Source organism: Vidua chalybeata, chromosome 1 (assembly GCF_026979565.1).
Source record: "Vidua chalybeata isolate OUT-0048 chromosome 1, bVidCha1 merged haplotype, whole genome shotgun sequence".
Taxonomy (NCBI): Eukaryota; Metazoa; Chordata; class Aves; order Passeriformes; family Viduidae; genus Vidua; species Vidua chalybeata.
In genome coordinates this window covers 116427115-116444595 of record NC_071530.1, presented here as the reverse complement: position 1 = coordinate 116444595, position 17481 = coordinate 116427115, and the positions used below count along the sequence as shown (strand labels likewise).

The 17481-nt window shown below is 40.0% G+C and overlaps 1 protein-coding gene across 1 annotated transcript in view; it reads right to left on the bottom strand.

Annotated features, from left to right (window-relative positions):
• The window catches only part of CHD7 (chromodomain helicase DNA binding protein 7), an 89548-nt gene that overhangs the window by 38918 nt on the left and 33149 nt on the right, over positions 1 to 17481 (bottom strand). The window contains exons 3-5 of the mRNA XM_053943334.1: positions 9265 to 9403; positions 5850 to 5987; positions 4705 to 4770 (exon numbers count right to left, since the gene is read on the bottom strand). Of these exons, the coding sequence (XP_053799309.1) occupies positions 4705 to 4770; positions 5850 to 5987; positions 9265 to 9403 (343 nt within the window). The remainder of the gene's footprint in view (positions 1 to 4704; positions 4771 to 5849; positions 5988 to 9264; positions 9404 to 17481) is intronic.

Genomic DNA, 17481 nt, shown 5'->3' with positions numbered 1-17481 from the left:
TGAGGAGTTTCCTCCAGCTGCTTACCCAAGTACATACTGCACTGCTTACTACAACTTCCAAGACATGAATCATTTGAACTCCTCCCTAACCACATGCAGCTTCATTCACAACCTCACCCCAAATCTGGCTTTCTGCCAAACCCACAGTGTTAAGTAGAAGCCAAGTGTACCATTTTCTCAGGCAGCAGCCAATTAGCAACTGCACTCCTGAATGCCATATGTATTATTTTTGGCTGGCTCATGGCAACTTTACATTGTGGGTTTTGTAATGTTTTAAAAAAGAGTTTTAAAGGGGGTTTATTCCTCCATATAGTTAATAACTCCAAACAAGAAGCCATATAAAACTAAACCTTATACCTCTGCTAGAATTGTAGTGCATCAGTGTTCATGGCTTTAGTTTTACTCAATGGTGCAATTAAATTCACTCAGGCAAGATGTCTCACATACAGAGCAGCCAAATTAAATTAACACCCAAAAACTACATTTAAAGCAAGGTTAAAGTTGTGACATAAACCAGCAAAACCAAGGGCATTCAGTGCTAAGAGCTGAGCTACCCTTAACTTATCCCTGGTGCCAAAGTATTGCATAACATATGGCATGTAATACTTTGTTGAATTACTCCTTAACCCAGCCATAGGACAAACTAAGGACAGTGCACCAGGCACACACTTAGAATTCAGTTTATGTCACAACATTAACTCTTTGTTTTTCCTAATGAACTTTAGGAAAACTTTAAACAGAGCAGCATTTTCTGGTTCATACATTTCATCATCTGTAATAAATACTGTATATGCAGCATTAAACAGGTAAAACTGTTGACTGCTGTATAAATCAACAATTTTTGTATTTTTATATATATATTTAAAATATATACACACACACAAGAGGGACTACTCTAAAACTTGAATTGCCATCTTTAGTTGCTGGCTAGATTTTACCTCCACAGCAGTGCAATTAAAGAACAGTTGCAGCTGCATTAAACTCTGTTCTAGCACAGTGAAGTTCATGCATTCCCAGTCCCTGATTCACACAGTATTCCTTTACTTCCCAAGTAGCAAGGAAGTTTCAGTTTAGCATTTACATCATTCCAGTACTGTCTGTTTGTATTCCTTCCTAGAGAGAGAAACAATACTAGTTTCTACCTATTTTTCCCTAAAGAAATGGAAGAAGATTACTGATGCTACCTCTTGATCTTGAATCTTCCATGAAAGATAAGCTCTCCAAATCATCCTTTAAACCCTAACACAGTGGAGAAATTCCCTGACACTTACAAAGACACTGTCAAAGGGAGGAATCTGGAGACCATAAAGATTCTCTGTAAACAAAAGATTCTGAAGAGTCTTTCTCAAGATGATATTAATATTTAGAGATCAAAACTGTGTTGAGAAAAGAAGCTGGAGATCACATTATCTGAACCTATTCACTGCCCTGAGGCAAAATTAGTCTTTAAGAAGTCAATCCTAATTTTAAGACATTAACTTATTTTATTATCTAAAATGTATTACAGCCAAGTGTCTTTGATTACTATTAAACCAGAATCCTTTGAGATCCATCAGTATTACAATGACATCATTAAACACTTTTACATAGAGGTTTCATATTAACCAGCTTCACTCCCCTCAGCAGCATTTCAGTCAAACATATTTTCTGTCAGCTGCCAACTTAATAACAATAATTTACAATGCACATCTCGATAAATTCTGTAACTCTCATAAGTAAAACACAATTTTGTATTGTCTAATAGGTAATTGGTCTATGTTATTAGATGTTCTACAAGAGTGCATCAAAGATTCACCTAAGCAAAAAGTACTTCAGAAAAAATATTTTAAAAATCTTAGCCTGGTATTCAGCACTTATGTCCTCCTCCAAAATTTTAATCAAATTAAAACTGTCAGCACTCAAGCAGAGGTTAACAATACATCACTTTAGCTTATGCCTCTGATGTCACTGTGCACTCCTCACTACCTGTACACTTACATTAGCCATGTAAAAAAGTGAGATAGAACATTTATGTAAAATTCTCCCCAAATTGATTACACAGATATCCTAAAATAACTAACAGCAGACTTGGGCAATGCAGGACACTTCAAATTATCACTTCCAGGTGTGGCCAGGATCTGATTCACAGTCTCTGCAGATAATTGAAGAAATAAATGACCCCTTCATTCAAGCAAATACTTAAAAGCACATAATCTTGCATGCCATTGCCACAGAGGTGATACAGTAACACTACTAATGCAGAAGTTAGTTGTATAAGGCATTCAGGTGTAGAAACAAAAGCTTGGGGAAAAAAAAACCAAAAAAAAAAACAACCAACCGAAAAAACCTAAGAAAAAAAACAAACCATGAAAAAAACCCAAACCACCACAACTATCAACTACCAGAAAAATAGCAGACAGAACACATTAATAACAGATGCAAAGCACCACAAAAAACCCAACCACCTCAATTGATACAGAGTACAAAATCGTAAAATCCATTTGAGGAAGAGATGCAGGTATTGTACACATTTCAATTAGTTCTAATTCTCACATGTACTAGTAGGCAAAAATAGACATTCACATGTTTAACATGCAGGTACAGGGTTCTACAAACTCCCTGTCTTTCCAAAATATGTGCTATTTCTGCTGGATAGCATAATCAGTTCTAGCTCTTCCTTTTCAAAGTTAAGAAGTAGGAACTCAAAGGAGACTGAATGAAAAATTTCAACATCCAAACTCATCAAGTTTGGAAAGAGAGTGATACATGTACTTCATGCTTTCTGCAAGAAGAAAGAGTATTCAAGGGAATTCAACATTCCACATTAGGAACAACTGTGACAAACATCATCTTTTTTACTTCTAACAGGAACTCAGTTCTACCTTTTACTCTACATTTCAAAAATGGCTGCAAATACAGTGCTGCATCCTATCTGGTAACTCCAGAGCTAGACTAAGGCTATTTCTCAGAAAACCAGCACGATTTTATAAGAATAATGCTCCAAAAGCATACTCATTACCTAATGTCCTTTCCTTGAATGCAACATCTTCGTTACAACCTAATGCACTGAAAGGTTTCCTAGTGAAGCCTCTCCTCGTGTTTATTTTATGCACTGGTCCTGATCACAGCAATTTTACTTTGATTAGTAATCTAACAACCAGGGTTTTGATGACGTTAGTAAGAGTGTAAAAGACCTTTAATAAAAGCACAGTTGGATACTTCAGATGTTAAATATTAACATCCTGAAATCCATTTTTTTTTTGAAATTTGGAGAAGAGGGGTTGGGGAGAAGAGCAGGGAAAGAAGAGACACCCCTCAAACCTGCAAATACAATCCATAAAAAACATTAAAGAAAAAGCTCAAAATAGAGCTTGCCTCCAGCAGAGCTTGCAATCAAAGACATGTAGGCAGCAGACCAACTACTTCCCACAAAGTGCAGCAAAATACACACTCCCCATGAGTAATCACACCTTTGTTTGCTGGGGAGAGGAAGAAGGGGAGAATAATTGGTGAAAAACAGCTTCCCCTGTAAAGACATTTATGAAAGGACCACATCCTCCTCTCCTGCCTAGCAGACCATCAGGACAAGTAAATACTCACTTTATATTGCCTCAAGTTTATCTGAAAAATAAGCCTATGATTTGAAACACAAAATAGAGCTCTAGACTTAAAAAAAAAACCAAAAAAAACAACAAAAAACAAACAGAAAAAGCACTCCAAAAAGCCTTAGAAGCTTATGCTGTAAGATGCATAAACAGGTCATATTGAATCACAGGAACTCATGACATTAAATGAATGTAGGTTTACAAAATTGTTAATGATGTTAGGACAGTAGTAATAAAATCAAATACATACATCCCACTCTGCCCAAGAAAACCAAACAAAAACCCAAAACCAAACACCAAACCACCACAACACTGAAAAAAAAATCCATTAATAAAGGCAAATTTCCTTTCTCCAATTTGAAAATTAACACCGAGGCAAAGATGAATTGCTGGTTAACAAAGATCAACATGATGCTGTATCGGCCTAAGTCAGACAGTTTTCTGTCCAACTGCAGTACAAGTCAGAGAATCAGCTCCACAAAAGAGTCTATAAATGTAACCATGCCCTTTTTGGAATAAGTTGTTCTCTATTTCCTTCTCAGAGTTCTAACACTTTGGAAGTGCAAAGGACAATCAAGTTGAGAAGCAGATTAGAAAAATCTGTAAGCAAAATAAGAACTTAACTAGGAGCCAAGGCAGAATTATAATGGAACCACACTGAACTTGAGTGTTTCTTTTACCATCTTAGCATAGTGACAAGGAAGATATTCATCACCTGTGTATGCATCATACTTGGTCATATGTAAATTTGTTTCAGCTGCTAAGCACAACTGCCATCAAAAGATGCAAAAATTATGGGCAAGGGTTTTGGAGTTCTCTCATTCCTCAAACTCCTATGAAGAGCACCACAGATTTCATCCAGGCATGTATATTTGCAAAAATCAAATTTTTCATCCAAAAAAAACCCAAGAAACAAGTAAAAGATTAAACAATCTGTTTTGTGTATGTCTATTGAAAAACATGTTGCATACCATGTGAATACACTTTCAGGGAACCTCCTCTATTCAACAGAACAGTTTTTTAATTGGGAATATCCAAGGCATTTTAAGAACTCAGTAAGGGCTTCAGCAGAAATATGCTTAGCCTATTTAAAATATGAGGGGAAGGGTATTTGTTTTACCTTTTTCTTGACTAAACGGCTACTCATGATTTTCTCCACAATAGGACCTTCAGCATCAGCAGATTCCTACATCATAAATAGCATACAAGAGTTATGGGAGTGCATCTTTGTTAAAGACTTCCTTTATTAGAAAAACTTTAAAATAATTTTTTGTAACAGAAGCTTAATACCAAGAGGGCATTCTCCTCCTAGCATGAGAACTTTGAGGATTCAAAAAGATTTAATACCATAATAAAGGATTGAAGGATACTTGTTTGAGCCCATTTTTAAGACCTAGTGCAACTCCAGCTCTCTCAGTTAAGAAGGCTGATGTGCACAGATAAATAGATATAACAACACGAGCAGTTCCCCTGTGCTAAAATAATACATGCTTTCAGCACCATACAGTCTAAATGGCAGATGATGTTCAGAAGCTCTAGCTGGCTGTGCAGGTGTCCACACAATCACTCTCAAAACGGCCTGCAATTCTCTATTACATTAATTCACTATTACAACGGGAGGCAAAGCATCCCAATTCTCCTTCTGATAAGACACAATTAACAATGGAGATCACATACAATATTTCACAAGGCTTAACAAATTGCCAAATGAAATACTAAAGAACATGGATATATTTCCAATAGGTCATCAGTTAAATGAAGTAGTTCTTTGAAAAAGCACTACAAAACAATGAGATTGTTACAACAGTCATTCCTACAGTATTACCCCTCATCTTATTCAAACTATTTTATCCATCATTTACATTGCACAGAAAATAAAGTGTACCCTGCTGGGTACTACAAGGCAGTAATTTCATAAAGGAGTTCTTATGGTGCCTAGCAGCAGGGGACAAGCTTGAGTGGTTTATTAAAGTCACAGAAGCCAGACCACTGAATTCACAGAAGTACATTCTAGATTTCTAGCAGTACAGTTTAGGTTTCCTTTGGCTAGGGACCACTAATTTCAAAGAACTCAGCTTGAACTTTCAAGCTGTATATCATCAGCTTGCAAACAAAGCCATGAGTTGATATATTCTTTAAGAATGTAAAAATTAATGCCTTCTGGCACATTCTAGTCTATGTACAAATATCATTCAGGGAAAGGGCCCATATTTGATCTCTGAATGCTGCAGTTATGGCCACCTTTCCAGTCTGTTCATATCTGACCTGTTGCTCTGACTGAGAAGTATTTGAAGGAGAGTCTCTTCCAGCAGCATCAGCATCATCAGCCTCCTCATCTGAAATCTTGAACTCCAGGTCTTCGGTGTAACGCTTCCTCTTCACCTGCCTGCTGGAGCGTCGTTTCTGAACAGAAAGCATTCATATTTTTTCATGAGAAACAAAGCTGATAAGAAGCAGAATAACTGAGAAAACTCCTCTGTGTGTCTCAAATACGTTAGTGTGCAGTAAATGCTGTAATTTCTACAACACCCTGGTAGAAAGAATGGACTCAGGACACTACTATTCTGAATTCCTGCCTGTTAGCCGTTCTTAAATTCTGTAAGCAAAAACCAACAAAAACCTAAAATGAAACAAAAATCAACCACAAATAAAAATCAACTTCATGCTTGTTCCAAGTTGGAAAGTGGGGGGAGGGGCATTTTTTTACTTTTTTTAACAGTATTAAACAACATTAAAAAATTAGGAAGCCTATCTCAGAAAGCAATTGAAACCCAAGAAGCTGCACCTCTCCATTCACATCTGTAACAAACTTTGACAGATGGCCAATGCAGGAGCCAAACCCCACCTTTCCACAGCATGGCCCACTGTGTTGCTAAGCAGTGACAACACACTTTCTTCCTCTTCCCATCCACCCAGTTGTACTGGGATTATCTTGTAGGGGAAACACAATGAAATACGATTTCCTCACTTCACTGACCCAGCACTGTTCAGAAAGGCATCCTGCAGCACAGCATGGGAAAAGACCCCCAAACTAATAGAGGAGAATGGAAAACTTGAACCACCACAAATTGAAAACATGATTTCTGTGCTCCCATACCCTCACCACCAAGATGAGATAAAGCTTCACCAGTACTGCACAAAATAACCAGGAAAATACAGAATTTGCAACCTGATGTCCGGTACTGGGTATTGTTTTTACAACAATAAAATTCAACTTCCCAGATAGTCTGCATCAGTTTATGTATTTGAAAAGCTGTAAGCATATGTTGCTGAAGAAAACTGTCAACTGAGCTTCAAGTATCTTAATGTATACATTAAAATTATGTTGACTATCAAGTGTTAAAAAAACCTCTACCGTAATGACTTGAAACACTACTTATTTATATATTTTACATTACTTATTTATACATCTTTCTCAGCCACTGCACATCTTCACTGATACATGCAAATACTTATGTAGCTTGTTTAACAGACTTAAACAAGCTGAGTGTCTCAATATACATAGACAAAGTCAAATACTTTTAGATAGCTAATAATACTTTTTAAAGCATAAAAAGTGCACTTTACAAAATTAGAAATTATTTATTTAACTGAAAATTAAATTTTTGAGCAAAGGTTAAGCTTACATTACCCTTTTAAACAATGATGATGTGACATCTACCTTTAACGCAGTAACTTATGGGGGTTTCCACAAAACAATATTTTTATACTTCAAAATAGTAACACTTGACAAATTTGCATCTTGATTTACATAATCACTGATGGGAAAATACCAATTTTCTTCTGACTCTGTAGGTAAGTCTTACCATTATTTTTGGTGCCAAAAATCTCTTCTTCCATTTCCCTAACAGAAAGAATATCTAAAACATAATGGTAGCCTTTATTTTAAATGTTTTTGACTTGATGAACTTCCTGTTTCCTCTTACATTCATATGCGGTTTTGCAATATTTATGCGCTGTTGACAGAAACTGCACAATATATTTACCTGCATCTGATTATCTTTAACTCATTAACTGATCTACAGGTAGGAAGGTGAGTAATAGGTTTGATAATGGAATATAAAAAACTTGCATAACACACAAGTATTTCTCCTCTTTAAAGAAAACAATGTATCACTCTACATTACTACATAATATCTCTACAGAAGACTCAGGATTTTACCCTAAGAATGCAACTGTGTCTTAGACAACTGAGCAACATCAATCTCAGTTGAGAAATGCATAACAAGTTTATTAATAGTAGCTGTCCCAGCAAATATGGTTGGAACCCTTTCCTAAATTCATGCAAAGAAGTGCATTATAGCATGCACAGTACAAGAAAGTACTAAAAAAACAGTTTCCTGAAATACTTTTTTACATTTAATTAAAAAGTGATGCAAGTGCCCTAGCACTTCTATTTCCAAAAATAAAATTAAAAATCAAACATAATGTTTAGCACCCAATTGTGTTTGACAAAAAGAAAGTTTTCGTTCCACTAACAAGCAAACCATGAAGAAATGTTGAATTGTATATGGAATACAATCACCTACAAATTAACCCAAAAAGCCCTGAAATTTCTTCATATTTTGCCAGTATCATTAATCAGGCTGGCAGAGATTTGCAATGCAGAACAGAAAACTTAATTCTTCAAACATTTTAACATCTGCATGGTTTAACTCAACTTCTCTAATTCAGAAAACACAGTCTGAAGAAGTCAGGAAGAACACACTCTTCTACTGCTTCTTTTGTTTTTAACTAGATCATTTACATTTCATTATTTACTATATTCTTCTTGAAAATAGTGGGAGGAAGGGCATAAACCATGTTTTTGTAGGACAACTGTTTGCCAAAGTCTTCACCAGGCTGCTTTGACCATTCCCAGTTGGTCTGAACATCTCTCATAACCAGAAGCATCCCCTCCACAACCTGACGTGCAATGGACAAATGCAGTGGATTTCATGTACACTGGTATGACTACATAGGAATCTCATACTTTCCCCACCACAATTTGCCCCTACCTCTTCATGAGGGTATTCTTATTTTTACTGCCTGCTCGAAACACTGCCAGCAGAAGCAAGCCAGGAGCTGACCACTTCTTAACATGTCAAATGACAGAGCACACAAAACTTGTCATATATATTTCCAGATTTGCTTTATGTGAAACAAAGTTTGGACAGAAGGTGATAGGTATTCAGTGGTCAAGAGAAATTAATCAGTGTGAGCCCATGACTAGTAGTCCTGCAAAAGAAGCCCTTCATCCACTAAAGCAGTGTAGCTACAAGCGCCTGACATGCACGTTTCCAACACTCTGCTCTGTCATGTCTCATTCTTGATTTCAGAAGGTTTGCAAAGCCAATGCAAGAATGAACATCAAGCTTATAAGCAAGACCTTGTAATAGTGCATTAAGTCTACAGAACAGAACATTCAGCATCATAACTGCAAGAGTAATCAAAGAGAATGTGTGAAAACTCAGCAGCACTGTACACATATCTGCAAGAAATAAGACTATAAAGCAAAAATATGATGAAAAATACTTGGTTTTGTAAACTATTCACCACGGTGATTTTCATTTCTCACCTTCTTTGTAAACAACACAGAAATTATCCAAATACCTGTATCTCTATAACAAAGACCATGAAAACTATTGCTTTATGCTTCCAAGTTGGCAAAGTCTACAATGAACTCCAACAATAGCATTACCTGAACCCCTGGATCATCTTCATCTTCAGGATGAGGTGATGGTGGTGGAGTTTTTTCCAGATCTGAGTTTTCAGAACCTTCCTTTCCCTTGTTAACCTTTTTCTTCGCAGCACTGGCTTCTGAATCTTGCTTCTTGCTACTGAAACAGAGGTATTCGTATTAAGTTTTTGTAGAAAAATATAAGCAAGAGGTGTTTAAAAAACAGTTGATCTGTGAGATGTTTGTTTTGAGTGACTTCATTTTCAACTGTCTTTCTGAAGTATTTAAAAGTAACTGCAAAATCAGTGATGCATGGGCCATCACTACACATGCCTTAACAACAGACACCTTGCTTCTTTCCTTCAAGACCTTAGACAGCGACACTCGATGTGTACTCAACAAGAAACTAAAAATGAGATGGGAAAGGAAGAGCTGCTCTCTTCAGAACCTGCACTTTTTGAAAGCAGTGTTTGGACAATCTGACACATGAGAAGAGAAACAGGATTACGCATGTGCTTGTCTTTTATTAACCGTGCAGCCCAGGTAAGCAGAACTAGAGCAAGTATTACCAAACCAAAGGACTGAATTCATCTTCTTCTACAATCCCTGCTATTTCCAAGCAGGAAGTGCTCTTGAGTGTCAGTGCTGAGGGCACCCATACAGCTTCAATGCGTGCAACTCCAGCTTGTACAGGGGGAAAAAACACCACACTAGCATCTCAGCATCTACACAATACTAAAAAGCTATATCCACTGACGATGTTTTGAGGGTTGTTCCTTCCCTTCCTCCCCCATGAAAATGTTCATCACCTGAAGAGCTGGGATTACATGTCTCCAGTTGCACTCAGAGGCTTGGAAATGAGTAAAGACGTATGTATCAAAATACACTTAAATACACCTTTAAACACAGCTTTAAATACACCATCACCAAATCACAAACTGAGATGATCTGCAGCATGGCAGGGGTGAAATTTTTAAATGGCAACAAAAATCGATGGTAGAAGTTAGTATTTTAAAGCACATCTAGCCTTTAAGTCTGAGGCAGGTTTTCACTAGTTTTTTTGTGGTCAGCTCCCAGCAGAGCAGAGCCGTGTGCTGGTACCTGACACATGGCAAGCACACGTCACCAAGCACTATATCAGATACTTTTATATGGCTTCTACATTCTCATCACTTTATTTTCATACCTGGGAAACTGCCCAGGCTTTGTTTTTTCTTCATGACCCTCACATTTGTAATTTCTCATTTAAACATCAGCTTTAAGTTTGTTCACTATGATCAGCATATTAGCCCACCAACAGTGTATTTTGGAGCTGTAATTTAAAATTTTCCAATACAGTCACATGTCTCTTCAGGACTGCGATAACTCAGCTACAGCGTTTTCTCCTTGCAGCCTATGTGTAAACTAGCACTGATTTCCAAGTTTAAAAAATAATTTTAAAAAATTTACACATGAAAAGACTATGAGTTTTGAACACAGATTTGTATTATTGCAAAATTGTCTCTACTCAGACCTACTGAGGCCATATCTGGAGTACTGTGTCCAGTTCTGGACTCCTCAGTGAAACAAAGACGAGGAGCTAGTGAACATGATACAGAAGAGGGGCACAGTGATGATTAGGGGTCTTCGGGGTCTGGAGCATCTCTCCTAAGAGGAGAGACTGTGGGAGCTGGGCCTATTTAAAGAGAAGACTGAGACTAGATGATCTACAGAGGTCGCTTCCATTCCTAACAATTGTGTGATTCATTAATGCATATAAGTATCTCAATAGTAGGTACCAAGAAGATGGTGCCAGACTCTCTTCAGTGGTGCACAGTGACAGGACAAGGAGCAATGGCCAGAAACAAAACCAGAAGTTTCACCTCAGCATGAGGAAGAACTTCCTTACATTGAGGGGGGCAGAGCACTGGAACAGGCTGCCCAGGGAGGTTGTGAAGTCTCCCTCTCTGGAGACATTCAAAATCCACCTGGACACCTTCCTGTGTCACCTGCTCTAGGTCACCCTGACTTGGCAGGGGGCCTGGATGAGATGATGTCCAGAGGTGCCTTCTAACCTTAACAATTCTGTGATCCTGTGAAATTAATAGGACTCGACACAGCTAAAAAAAAAAAAAAAAAAAAAAAGAAAAAAAAAAAAAAAACACCTACCTTAAACTGTGACAATAAAAAAAAAAAAAATTAAATGAAAGGAGATGTGGGGGGAAGAGTTCGACACGGCGCAAAGAGCGCGGGCACAGCGGGGGCAGAGCTTGGCACGGCGGGAGGAGCGCGGCCAGAGGCCGAGCCCCGAGAGGCGGCGGGGCCGGGCAGCGCGCGTCCCTCCCTCCCTCCGTCGCTCGGTGCCCGGCGGGCTCCCCTCCCTCCCCGCCGGCGCTTGTTTCCGCTCTGGCTGCCACCAATGGCACAAAAAGCCGCAGCTGAAGCGGGGCCCCCTTCGCCTTTTCATCCGCACGCCGAGAGCGCTGGCGTCGCCCCGGCAACCCGCGGCCACGTGACCAGCACCTGCTCCGCTGGCCGGCGGCCACCGAGCGCTGCCATCTGCTTCCCTCAATCAGCGCCCGCCCGCTCCCGGCACCTGCGCGGCCGCGGCACGGGAACCCCCGCCGCACACACACCGGCTTTCATCAAATCACCGCCGAACCGCTTCCAAAAACACCGACTAAAAACTGAACACCAAACAGCGACAAAGCAAAACAAACACAAAGCACCGCTTTACGCGTTTCTCGAACTTGTTTAAATGGAAGGTGAAGATCGCCGCCAGGTGAAGCGCGCTGACAGCCCGGCGCTTTTCCCCCCTGACCCCCGTAAATCGGAGCGGGGTGCGCAATTAAAGCTCAGCCGTCGTGCCGTGCCCCCGGTGCACGGCCGCCTGTGAATAACAGGCTTAAAGCCGGGAAGAATAGTGTGGGCTAGGCGGGATAAAACACCAGCCTGCTGAAAGGCCGGGCAGCGCTAACGAGGGCCCGCCGACCCACCGACCGCGCTGCGCTCCCGGCCGGCCGGGCGCAGACAAAGAGCCCGGCGCTGCGGGCAGGTCCGCCCCGACACGGGTTCCGGTCTGGCCTCCGAGAGACCTTTCTCTCTCCGAGCCACGACTGCTTCATGACCTATATCTACCCCGAGCCGTGCGCCTCGCTGTACGCAGGCACTCGCGGCAACGGAGACGCGGTCGAAGCGATTCGGACAAAGTTTCAAATCACTTCCCTTTCCAGACCAGTTATAAACACACACGTGAAAGAGATACCAGCTTGCGGAGAACAAAGCCCGTGTGCAGCTCCATCGGGAATTTTAAGTTCTAAACTCAGCAACAGAACTGCTCTTTTTAAATGCACAGCTACAACTTCTTTGAAGGAAAGGGAAAAAAAAAAAAAAAAAAAGTGAAGTAGAAACAGAACAGCACCACCCCTCTGAACGCAGGGACACACTGCTTCCCAGTGCATCACACACACAGGAGCTTCATCTGGCCAGTGAGAGCATCAGCTTCCTTGCATTGCCAGCAACTGTTCTTCATCTTCCCATGGAGCCAGTGTGATTTGTTCCTAACAATTGAATGTACCCACTGTTGACTCAGCCTTTGCACTTTCCAGCAGATCACACTCAGGCCATCCAGCAACAGCATTACCCTGGAACAGAATTACCTGTCCACACGAAGAACAGACAAGTACTTAGAGATTGTTCTCAGAGACTCTGCCATTAGGATTCCCTGTCAGTGCTCAACACTGGGTGCACATGATTAGTACTTTCCAAGTCCGGCAACAAGGAAGGTAGACTCTAACATACATATTTACACAACTATCTCTCATATTTGTTTTTACACATGCATGAATGCAAAATTTAGCCAAGGCCCACTAGTGACAAGGTAAGTGTTCAGTCCCAAAACAAGAACTATAAACCTAGGACAAACTGGAGCAGTATTTGCCACACACAAAACTTTTAAGTATTTAGAAACTGCCAGTTAAACTCATCCATCAATTCAAGTGATATAAATACAGACATTTCAGATTAGATGTTTTACAATCTTGCTGTCCAACATCACTTTCTGGTTTCATCCTCTTACCCCCAAGGACTGCACACCATACTGACCCAAAAGGGATCAGTATGAAGACAACCTGCAGAAGGTCAAACAATCAAAAAACATGAAGAAAAAGAGGTTGAATAGGAAAACAGTACGTAGGACACCTAAAAAGAGAGCTTGATTTACAATTTGAGAACTATATCCAAACTCTGACAAGGTGTTTTGTGTCAGCTCAGCAGCCCCCAAGAGAACTAGATGAAGCTCCAGAAACTTACAGGGGCAAACCATCCGACTCAAAAATGATCCCAAAATCATGACATGCTTTGCAGAATTAAGAGGGGGATTAGCTCGTATGTTTACCCTGTGTAACTACTTCACCTGATCTGCGTAACTGATAGATCTATTTATTAGTATAACTTCTGACAACTATCATGACTTGGATTATGTTTTTTTTCTATAATTCTATGATCTAAAGGAAGTCAGATGCATTATAATTTTTATTTTACCATTTGGGAACCTTGTCCTGTAACAGATTCACGATTGGAACATAGCTTAGACAAACTTTACACATTCACTGTGGAGCATAAAAAACATTGAAAAACAACCCCACCTTCTCAAAAGGTCAGAGATGTGAGACTTACACTTTACTGCCTTACCCAAGGAAACCAACTATTTTTTTTAAAGCTCCTAGTATAATCAAAACTTCTATTAAAATCAGTTTTTACATATCACAAAAGTAGGAAAAACAAGAGACAACAAGGTTTTTACCAGCCTGAAAAGTCAGCCAAATTACTAAAAAGCTTTGATAATAGTGAAGCCTACAAGGCCTGCCCTGCAGCACAGGCAAAGGTAAATATCAGGCAGCTGGGCTGGTTCAAAAGGGAGATGAGGACAGGTGTGAACAGGAACAGCCTCAACGGACACATGCATGGAAATCTCGCATTATTTCCTGTTCTCTCCCAAAGGCAGCCCCTTCCTGCCTTGCTCAGGATGATCTGACCTTGGGAGTGGAAACTACCACCACTGCCTCGGGACCTCTCTTCCTGTCCTACAGCTCCCCAGGGTGCTGTGTCCTGCTGTCTGCACCGCTCCCCCACGCAGCAGCCTCTTCCCACTTCCGTGGCCAGGAGCCATCCCCTTTCCGATACAACAAACAGCCAAACCGTGCGCCAAAAAAGCTCTTCTCCACCTCCCTCTAAAAACTTTAATTACGCTCATGTTTAGCGCTCCCCTTGTAAGCAACAACACACTTGCTCTACACTGTGTCCCAGGCTGCTGCTCAGTGTGTAGGGAAAATGAAGCTTTCCCTGCCACAAGGAAGGGAGGAAGCAGATATGAGCAGCCCTGCAAAGCACAGCACACTGCCTTGAGGAGATGGGACAAGGCAAGAGCTCCTGCAAATAGCTGCCATTTGGCCCTTGCAAATAGCTACTGCTCCTGCCACCATAATCAGTGGCCAGTCTCTAGGGTTTCATAGGAAGCAGCAGGAGAGATACCAGCTGTGCTGCAGTGTGATCTTCTCAAACAGGTGGTCCTCATCTCCTCCAGGGACAGGCACAGGAGGAACAGACATCTGAGCCATGACTTTGCAATTCAGTAGGATTACTTGCCTTCCCTGTCCCTCTACTTTTGGAAAAATCTGCCTGCTTTGCATGTGCCTGAAGCTGGCTTCATAAAGTTTAGAGCGCACATAATACTCAGTACCCACCAAATTTAATGAAAACCCTTCACTCGTGAGCCTAGGTTAACCTACATTTTGCTTTCAAACTTGACTAGTTTGGTCCACAAGAAATTTGTTTTGCCAGTATTATGTTTTTTAGCCACCACTGTATTTGTCTTTCAGTATTGGTTGGATAGGGCTAATATCTATTAAAAGTGTAACAGTACGCTATTAATGTGTGATTTTTCTTTCACTATGCAGTGTAACATACTAGCAGCCCATTTGGGCATTTTCTTTCTTTTTGAGATCCCATTACACAATTCAAACCACCATTAAATGAATCAGGTTCTTCTATTTTCCAATCTGACTTATCCCTCACATGAAGGTGCATTTCAGTGAGGCAGGCTGCTCATTTTGTCACAACTTGCACCAAAGATAACAGAGATGTGAAGGACAGAGTTTCTGGGGTTTTGTTTTTATTTCTTACATAAAAGGATTATACTTTTAGTTGAAATTGGAACTAAAATAACAGAGTTATGAGCTATATTAAATTACAAAATGGTTAAGATAATTAAATATCACATTTTTTCATCCACGTGTATGCTCTAATACAGCCTGTGTCAAACTTAACTATTAAGGACTTGTTATGCTTGATGCAAAAAATATTGCTCTTCAATAAATACCTAACTTTATTAACCTTAATTTTATATGATTGCAAACTCTTCTATTGAAGCTGATCATCTTACTCAGGAATGAGGACCATTAGTTACACACAGCATTTTTAGATTTCTAAACCACACTATTCCTTTCAATGCTTAGAAGAAAAATACTGAGCAATATAAGCAGTAGCAATAAAGACATGCCAGACACTAACTTTAAAAAAATATTTTACTTCTACATAATCATCTATAATCTGTATTAACATACATTAATCTCACTCATCTAAGCTACTGTACTATCTCCTTTCCAGAGTTAGTGCTGCTGAAATAAATACTGTGACTTATATGATTTGGACTGTTGATTTATTTAAAAAACTTGATTCAGTGATTTCTAACTAGATAGGTTCCCCAGTCTTTGATGTTGCCAAAGTTTCTTTCACTGATTTAAAATTCTTTGGCAGCATAGGATCCCCACACAGTCTCTGGGTTCTTCAAAGAAGCTTAATATTGAAGCTGACAAGACCACAAAATGAGAACAACCTTGTTTTCAGGACAGCATTTGGTAACAAGAGACATAAGCCCATTTTGGCAAAAACAGGACTTTCTCCACAGCCCGGAGCAAGCATAAGGAACACCGAATGCTCTTGCTGTTGCTTCAAACATGTTTCTCTCAAAGGTAAAACAACAGAGCTTAGAACTTAGTAGAATACAGTAAATCACCTAGCCGGACAAGAGTCATTGCATGGGAAAGCAGATAAAGACTCTCCTATAAACACAATTAAGTAAGCAGTGTTTAGTTCCTTCAGAGGGAACTGCTCCTTTAATCTGCATGGCATGTCCCAAGATTTGAGAAGATGCGCATAGAGGTATTAGGATTGAGTGGACAGGAACAGACCAGCTCTGATGTCCAGACCATCAGCCATGGGCGTTTTTGAGGCAGACTCCTTCATGGCTTATCAAACAAGACTTCAATGTTGTCAATTGTGAAGTCCTGCAGTAAACAGTTTTTTACTTTTGGCAGCAAAAATCTGGAAAATGCTCAGTAACATTTACGATGTCGCCTGGTCAGCCTTTAAACCTGTGAGTCTAGGGAACGGGAGTACCTGTCTTTAGAGGAAAGTCTGAGGAAGCTTTGCCTGTTTAGCCTGGAGATGACTGGGAAGTAATCTTACCAATATGTACAAGTATCTTAAGGATGGGTGTGGAAACAGTGGGGCCAGACACTGCTCAGAGGTGCCCACTGACAGGACATGGGAGTACATGGGGTACAAACTGAAACACAGAAGTTCCATCTGTCTAAAAAGCAAAACTTTACCTTGAGGGTGACAGAGCACTGGAACAGGACACCCACGGGGGCTGTGGAGTCTCCTTCCCTGGAGATACTAAAAACCTGCCTGGATGGACCCCATGCAACCTGCTATAGGTAAGCCTGCTTTAGCAAGGGCGTTGAACTACATGATCTTTAGGGGCCCCTTGCAACCCCAACCATTTTGTGATTCTATGAAAAGGCTATTTTAGCTGATACAGTACTTTCATTTCAAAAAGACATATTGGATGATATATAACTTAAGAGATTTTGTAAGCTGTGAATTGCCGCTGTGTATGTAAACCCAATCCTTAGGACAGTCTGGTACACAGCCAAAGTAAATGCTGCAATAGGGACAGGCTGATCAACAGTAATTTACTGATCAGTTAATATAACCTGTGCACAAAAACACTTGATTTTACAAGCTAGTGTTTATAAATTCTTCAAGAAACATCATCTCTGCTAGTACAGAAACTTTTCTGTCTTGCTAAAGCATCAAATAACATCTTACTGCCCATCCTCATTTAGCTATAGAGCTGTATCAAACCTCACCAATGAATAGTTAGTCTTGTAGAATATATGCCAAGCTGATTCATTA